The sequence below is a fragment of the Porites lutea genome, chromosome 4, assembly GCF_958299795.1.
Source record: "Porites lutea chromosome 4, jaPorLute2.1, whole genome shotgun sequence".
NCBI lineage: Eukaryota > Metazoa > Cnidaria > Anthozoa > Scleractinia > Poritidae > Porites > Porites lutea.
The window spans coordinates 40,582,323-40,590,882 of NC_133204.1; the positions used below are offsets into that span (position 1 = coordinate 40,582,323).

Below are 8,560 nucleotides of genomic sequence, written 5' to 3' on the forward strand. Positions count from 1 at the left end.
AGCACAATACTGAAGGTCTAAACAAATAGGTGATTGGCAGTTTAAATATAAACCACCATACAAATCTGGAATGTAAAAAGTCTTGAGACTAAGCTTCTCCTCCCAGCACCAGGAGTAGGTATTCAACAATAAAGAACAAATCATGTTGTTCTTGGATGCATCTCAGGGCAAAATGGCAGGAGGGTGAGTGGGGGTGGAGGTACAAAGAATAGTTTTCAGCTTGCAATTTTTCACCTGAAAGTATGTTTTGCTTTGAGTTGCATAAAAGTGAAGAGCATAAAAATCAAACTGTGGTATATTCTGGAATTTCATCCATTGGTTGTTCAATATACAAAGTAGTAACTGACCACAGTATTACCAATCAAGAACATTCAGTTCTAGAGGAAACTGAACAGTAAGCTATATTTAGAAATCTATTCCACTTACTATAGTACCCTGCTGGGGTGCATGCAACCTTGTTACCAGGGTCCTCTCCTACCAGAGAACCCTGGAAATGAGGTTTTGGGGTGCATGCACTGAGCAAAAAAAAAAATTAAAAAAATGAATTACTATGCTTTTAACTGACAAAAAATATCATTTATGTGAAAATAAATCAAACCCTTGTGAAGTTTATCACAAGGGCTTTAATACAATTTCATTTTCAAAAGCCTACTGACAGTCAACATGAAAAAGTCCTACTGAAATAATTCTAACGCACAATCCTGCAAAAAATATGTCACAATAATTGGAATCTTAAAGACCATCTTAACACCAGGGTTGTCGTAAGTAGCCGGCTGACGGCAAAAATTGCTGCCTACTTGGTTAGTATTGGCCGGCTACTCTGCTTGGCATTTCTTTACGGATGGCGTTTTTAAATAAAATATACCTGGACTGGCTGCTTACTTTGACAACTAAGCTGTCTACTTCAAAACTTTCTGACAACCCTGCTTATCACTGTCTACTCAATCCAGGGTAGCCAGGTTTAGCCAGACTAGGTCCTACAGAATTGATTTTGTTTTACTTTGCAATGATCAGTGTTTCCTTCTGCTTTCAGTTGCTGGGTTTATCGTCATGAGTATAAATTTTAAGAGCTCTTTCTTTGTGTAAAAGTCTGCCAACTCTAGAACTAGAGCTGTTGGTCCTGAAATAAACAGTAAGAATAATATTAATTTCCTTCTGATTCTGGTTTTCAAAGTTTAGTGAACATCAGAATAAGCCCTTTTTGTTTCAAAAGAGCTAATAAGTATCAGACCTTTTCCCAGTTATTTTTAAATCGATAATATTATACACTCAGTTGAAACTCCCAAATATTAGCCTGTGTGACAGATGCAAGCAATCCTCTGGTTATGTCTATCTATGAGCCACCCCTGAAATCCTTGTTTTGGACCCATCTTTGTACCAGGACTTGACAATGTGCCATCATTGGCCTGTTAAAAAAGCCATTGTCCATTTGCCAATCAGGTTGAAGGGAAATCCAAAACTCAGGTATGGTAATTCATTGAGTCTGTTGGGGCCCTAGAACAAGGATCTTGGCACCTCTTTGCAGATGTTACTAGTTGGGGTTTGAACACATTTGCAACACAAGCCACTGAAAACAGACACCCTCTAGAAACAGAATATGTGTTTCTAGCTGGAGCTGGCCCAAGGCTGTGCTCTAAGAAAAACTGAAGGGAGGCCACTGCTCTGAAACTGAAACTGTGAAATTCAGGGCGCTTAGCGAAAAACTAAGATTTGTAAACTGTTTAAGCACCAAAAGTAAGGCACCAGGGATCACCAGGTGCTGCTAGAGCTCAGCCCTGTGGAGACTAACAGGAATGACCCTACTGTCATCAAGGGGCCACCAGGTGCCACTAGAGCACAGCCCCTGTGGAGACAAACAGGAATGACCCTACTGTCATCAGGGGCCACCAGGTGCTACTACAGCACAACCCCTGTGGAGACCAACAGGACTCTAGGATTTATTAACAGAAGGGCGGTAGCTTATGGGAGCTTGTGAAAATTCACACTAAAATATTGTACCAACAAAAAAACAACACAGTGTAACCATCATTATTGTTGTTTACCTGTTTCTTTCATTGTCTTATTATACAATAATATTCATTCACAGGAGAATAAAAACCAAAAATAGTTTTCCTCTTAATATTAAATTTGTGTCTGCTCACAGAAATACAAAAATGTAGTGTCTATCGTTTGGGAGTTCAAACGGGTGTTTTTTTAAGGTTGACCGACAGCACTCTGCTTATGGGAACATCTGTTAGACAGCATTAATTGTATTTGCATTGTTGTTTTAAGTTTCCTTGAAGAATATGTTTGGGAAAATTGTTATTAATAACTTTTGCTGATGACTGGGCACTGCTGTAGCAACAAAGAAACTCCTGGGCTGAGTTGTTCAAAGGCCGATTAGCGCTAACCCAGGGTTAAATTTTAACCCGGGTTTCTTTTTTTTTTGTTCAAAAGCATTTTCCCGGATAATTTTCTCTCTTCTTTTTACAGTATCCAATCATCAATTGTAGGCAAAAAGAATACAACTGAATTTGCTTCTCAAGCTTTCATATATGAAATCAAATTTCGCACAAACCCTGGGTTAACTTAACCCTGCTTTGAACAACCCGGTCCTGGAGATGGTCACAAAAACTAAACATAGAATATTGCTGCCTTGCTGGGTAGATGATGCCATTTAACTTTTAGGGGCCCAGCCCTGGGATGAATCACAGAAAGAAACTTCACAAAGTTAACAAAAATCACAAGCTTTAGACTGACCAAACCACACTGTATTAAAACAGAAAGACTCACTTGGCATTTTCTTTTTTCATGATTTCCTGTTTCTTTTCTTCTGATATTTCCATCAGATGTTCTGTTTTATCTCTGCAAAAATGAGAGGTAAATTCTAGATTCCTGTAACACATAGTAGATTATAATAGTCAATAACCATGTCTTTTTTCCACCTGTCTCATATGCACACGAAGAGGACAAAAATTACAGCAGAGCTTATAGGAAATTTAAAAAAATGCGAAAGTTGCCTCCCAACAACAGACTACCACAAAATACTGTGCCGGTGTTTTATTTATAACTTTCCATCATCGTTTTGCTCTTTTCTATCATTGTGGCAAATAATAAGGCTGGTACAGTTTCTGTTGGTGCTCTAATCTAGTTTCTACCAATGAGAACATGCAGGACCTATAATGATGATGACAATGATAATAACAGCGTGAAGTTGGGTAAATTTTTAAAATGTGGGGGGATAAAAATGGTCTAATGAATGTGAAACCTCAAAATTGTAGGATCACCATTTTCATTTCCAGAGCCCCCTCTTAAATCTTTAGTAAAAGTGTTCAGGTTATTCACAGTGAGGTTGATTAACCACATTCTAAAAGGAATGCACAGAAACATTAACTTTTGCACTGTCTGCATGCCATCAGAATTCTGGAGCAAGTGGAAAGCTACTCTGATTTGTTTGTCTGTTGGGCAATGTTACAGAATGCTACAATGCAATAAATGCCCGCAAAAGTAATTTCAGGTCGAGTCTGTTATGTTGGTAATCTTTACACACCTGTAAAATACCACTGCTCCATCGTCATTGATAAATAAAGGACTAGACCCAAGAGATGTCAAGTCAGCTGTCCAACCAAAATCATTTCCATGAATTTCAAGGACTCAGGTGCATCACAAGGGAACTGTCCACGGCCCTGGAAACCAGAAATTAGTGAATATGTGCTATAACTGAATGACTGTGAATTACAACTGGATGCAGAAGAAATCAGAATTCAAACCTCCAGGTTTATTGCAACACTGACTTCCTTTCTGCAGTCAAACAGTGATAATTTTTAATATCAACAGTAATATGGGGACCTGGACCCAAGTTTGTATCATTTAATAAAAATTAACACAAATTTTGACTGCATTATAATTCAACACATCATATATAATATAGCTTCAACCCTGGTCAATTTTCTTGGGACACTAATGCAATAGCTCGTCAAATTGAGGCATCTTCCCTTCCCCCTTCTCCCTCCGTGCAGTGTTGACGTTATGTATTCCAGTTTTAATTCAACACAATAAACACCGCTTGGGGGAGAGGGGGACAGCAGAAATAGCCCCTTATAACAACATCCCCAAGCTTTTTTAAGAGGTAGAATATGAGTTAATTTAACAAAGTGTGTCTCTGTGCCTAATTTCCTCAAGTTTCCCAAGACGTTTTGACCAGGGTTGTAGATGGTGAATTTTAAGCTATGTAAATGAATGTGCAAGATGTGGTAATCAGCACAACACGAACATGGAACAAAGAAAAAGTTTTTGCTAGTTCATACCTTGCAAAGCTCTAAATTTTCCTCTGGAATGCCACTAAGTGTACTCATCTGACAAAAGTAACGATGTCATTAGTCATAAAACAAAAGAAAGTGTTATTAATAAATCATGAATCCAATAAAGTGTATTGTTACCGCTTCCTTTAAATGTTCAACCAAGCTCTCCTTTAGAACAACTTCTTTTGGAGGGTCAATTGTTAATGTCGAAGGATGCCAATGTCTAACATACAATGACAGTTGATCTGCTGAGGTCATTCTTTCAGGACCTGATCGTTAGAATGTAGTAACTGGCAGTTAATATGCACATCATAGCCCAGGTCTCACTACTGTGTGCTAGCGAGGAAAGCTGAAACATAAATTGTAAGCAAAAGGGAAGCTGCATCTATCTATCTGTCTATCTATTTCGGGTGCACCCGCACTGATTTTATAAATCTGTCCCACTCCGTCTGTTGGCCATGACAGATGCAAGATCCTGCCTCGAAAGACTGGTGTCACTCTCTAGGTTGGTCAATAAACATTGTTGGTTGTTAATGGGTGCCCACTCTGAGTGTCTGCCATGTTTTGGTTCCCAAAGAAGTAGTTGGGAAACAGTCTCATTCTTGCTTCTCCAACAGTGGCCACTAAACTGCAGCTGACGTACCTGGAGACTTGCTGAAATTGGAGGCAGGATTCTTATGCAGAAGCTGCATAAGAATGTGAACATCTTTTGTTCTCCTTAGTTGTCTTAATATGCTTATGTCATTATTCCAAGTAAGGAATGGAGATGTTAAAAAAAGCATCACCACAAGCACATTAAGTAACAAAGAAATATAGTCATCAAGAAACTGCTCTTTCCCCTTGACAAATTAGATTTATTCCTTGGTGCCAACATTACTCTACCCTAGGGGAATTATATGATTCTGAATCTGCTGCCTTATAATTATCAAGCTTATATTGTAAATACAAACATTCTTGTGCTAATACCAGCATGAATTAAGAAAATGAAGTACACTACAAGTGTTTACAGTGATCTGATAACGTGATGAAGAGATTGACAGACCTTCTAGTATTTCCAGAAACACTTCAAAGCTTGCATATACTTGGATGTTTTCTTCAAATACTTGGCTGTCAACATAGACTCTTCCAGGATTTTTCCAGTTTTTTCTTCTCATTCTGAGACTAAAATTCATAAATCATAAAGACTTACATTAAACGAGACTTTCTTAGGAAAGAAATTCTTAAAAGTGAAAATGAAAATTAACAAAACATTTGTTAAATTCTTTAGCAATCTATTGAAGTTACAGTGGAACCTCAATATCAAAAAGGCCCAATGGACTGGCAAAATTTGTTTGCTATAAAGAGGTGTTGTTATATTGAGGTTCTTTTTCACATACTGTGCTATTTCTGGGGCAAAGAATGCATTTGTTACACCAAGGACTTTGTTAAATGGATAGAGGTTTGTTATATCAAGGTTTCACCGTACTGTAGTTGGAAAATATTCAGGTGTTATTTAATACTGCATAAGAAGAAAAAAGAGGACAAGAACTGACAAACGTCTAGCCATGCCGAGAAATTGAGATAAATTTGATGGTATCATTTGCAGTTGGTTTGATGGCCATTATATATCTTGAACAGGTATGTTTTCCCACTAATCCACATTCAAACAAACTAATAACTAATAAAACATACTTTTCAACTGGTACATCAAGGCCACATCTTTTACAGATCTCCGGTAGCAAAAGTCCTTTGCAGGTTTTTACTGACATCCCGTCACTTGCTATCCAGTCACAAAAGTATTTGAAAGGCTGAAAGACGAAACATGTATGTCCTTTATAAAATAAGTATTATTAATAATAATATTATGACAATCACCTGATTTTCCTGGTAGACATGTCATTCTCTATAGATCACTGACCAATTTAACCCTTTACAAAATACAGTATACAGATCCGATAGTGGCATCAATTCATAATCATGAACATAATTCTTTGAATAAATAATTTTGCACAAAGTTGGAATGTTCACGGTTAATTTAATTTGCTTTGTTCAACATAAGAGCTCACTTTGCTTTATAGTTACAAAAAGTCAGTTTCCTAAGTTTTCCCCAAATTACATCAAAATTTTCTCTATAGAAAAATAAGTGGTCTTGAGTGATTATAATGGTAGCCATCACACATTGAATTTTTCAAATGTTTTAGAGAGGGTCAGTAAATTACCGCAGGCCAGGCCATGACCTCCTCCACTCCACCATAAAGATTTTGTTTTGAATAGAGTTGAAACAGCAAACAGTCTGCTCAGAAATCAATGGAATACTAATTATGCTACTCTTTCCTGAGCAATTACTGTCTGCCTTTTAAGAAAGTTTATTCAGGGTTGTTCAGCAACTTAAGTTCACTGTATGTTCCTTCAAACACTACTCTCATAGTTTCTAAGGGAAGGCTAAATTTCTAAGGAAAAAGAAGTGCATTTTTCATTATTTTAAGTTTTATCTTCCACTCTGACCTTTTTGCTGAAGATCAACACTAACAATGGCTCTGTTACATCCCTAAAAAATACAACAATGTGTGACAATGATGCAACGATGGCATCATTTTTAGTTACAATAAACAGAATCCTTCAGTTTGTTGTTTTCTTGCACAAATTAGAGCTATTGCTGTTTAAACCTCAGCAGGATTGACAAATTTCAGTAAGAAAGCAAAAACAAAATGAATTCTGGTAGTTGTAGTCAAATGTCATCATCATGAAAAAGGCCTGTTCCCTATTACCTCATGAATGAGACTGTAGAGGTCTTTCACAGTCCAGCTTAGCAGTGGTCGTACATTAGTGGGTGGAGCAACTTTTTCTTTTTTAAGATCAACAACATGAACTTTGACAGTTATTCCTATAGAGATAAGAGACAATACTGATGTTGACATACAATGTTCATCCTTTGCAGTCAAAGTAACTGGAAGGTCATAGGTTCCACTCTGGTTGGGAGTACTCAAAATTAATTATTTACTTCCACGTGTCGCCTATATCACTGAATGAAAACATCTTTTGTTGCAGTTAGAGCAACCAGTTGTGGGATCAGCAGTTACAAGTACTAGGTAATATTCTATTATGGTTTTCTTACTGCTGACCTACATTGTCAAGAACGTTTCAGGATTTTCGGTTTTTCTGTGAAGTCAATCAAACTGTTACCGTAGCATCCACCATGTTTGTCTAATAATATAGGCAGGAATAATGAGCAGCATGTTTTGTTTTCACCCTCCCATATCTGTGTTTCTTCTGGATTTGGAAGCTCTACAGGAACAATCTAAACTTGCCATGTTTCAGTATAAAGAAGATAAAAAAAATTTAGAGCTAACAAGGTAATTTAATATTATTACTCTGCTTTTCAAAAACATGTAACTGAACTCTGAAGTTCAAAAGCAATGAACCTAGAAACACACAAAATGGATCCAAATCCACCAATCACAAATCACAAACCATGACCTTTTGTTTCCTAAGAGGTCCACTAAGATGTGAAGGCGAGAAAGCGCCGATTTTTCAGAGTTTCATGGATGTCCCAGAAACACCCAAAGACACTTTTGACATTGCAGGTCGCGTGATGTCTGAAACAGCTGTAATTGTCAACTACCGGTATAAATAAAATATTACCTTTTTAAAAGAGCATAATTTGATATAACTTAATTTAGATAGTCGTATAAACATAACAACTTTCTTTAATTTTCCAGACATGTTTCGACGGTACATCTGTCATTTTCAGTGTTACATATTTTTGAAATCGCTGTTGAATTTAAAGTGCGTGCGATCTTACAAAGTTTGTTACATTGCGTTGTCAGTCAATATTGGGTACTAAAACAAAATTAAATGAGTGACGCTTAGTTCTTTACAGGGAGAGAGTCAGGTTAATGTGTTTCCCCTGCTGGTTGAGATCGGGCTTCTCCCATTTTATAAACATGGATTCCTTAAGCTTCACTCGGTACTTAGTGGCTGCAGAGTCCAGGATCTCGAAGCAATCCGGTGTGCAGGATGCTCTACAAAACTCTGAACTCTGCAGATGTTTAAAAACGTTCGAAGACCTGTCTGAAAGTATAAGTGCTCGCGGACTCGTGTGGAGAAGTGTCAGCTGGTTTCACCAACATAACAAGCATTACAACTTACACGCGAAAATTTATAGACCAGACGCGTGCGTAGCCCCTCAGGGACAGCATCTTTCACATTAAAAAGATTCCTGACTTTGAAAGTAGTAAAGACTAACCTTAAACCAATAGGTTTACATAACCGGTTAGCAAGTTTGCGAATACTCCTCCGTG

At 37.4% G+C, this 8,560-nt stretch overlaps 1 protein-coding gene across 1 annotated transcript in view; it reads right to left on the minus strand.

The window, feature by feature from the left end:
* LOC140933588 (ubiquitin carboxyl-terminal hydrolase 47-like) overlaps nt 1-6,055 on the minus strand; it is a 6,681-nt gene extending 626 nt beyond the window's left edge. Inside the window, exons 1-7 of the mRNA XM_073383194.1 lie at nt 5,952-6,055; nt 5,323-5,441; nt 4,419-4,549; nt 4,287-4,334; nt 3,530-3,665; nt 2,773-2,844; nt 1-1,120 (exon numbers count right to left, since the gene is read on the minus strand). The exon at nt 1-1,120 is cut by the window's left edge and continues 626 nt beyond it. Of these exons, the coding sequence (XP_073239295.1) occupies nt 3,588-3,665; nt 4,287-4,334; nt 4,419-4,549; nt 5,323-5,441; nt 5,952-6,028 (453 nt within the window). The 5' untranslated portion in view covers nt 6,029-6,055 and the 3' untranslated portion in view covers nt 1-1,120; nt 2,773-2,844; nt 3,530-3,587. The remainder of the gene's footprint in view (nt 1,121-2,772; nt 2,845-3,529; nt 3,666-4,286; nt 4,335-4,418; nt 4,550-5,322; nt 5,442-5,951) is intronic.
* Between the last annotated feature and the right edge of the window lie 2,505 nt (nt 6,056-8,560).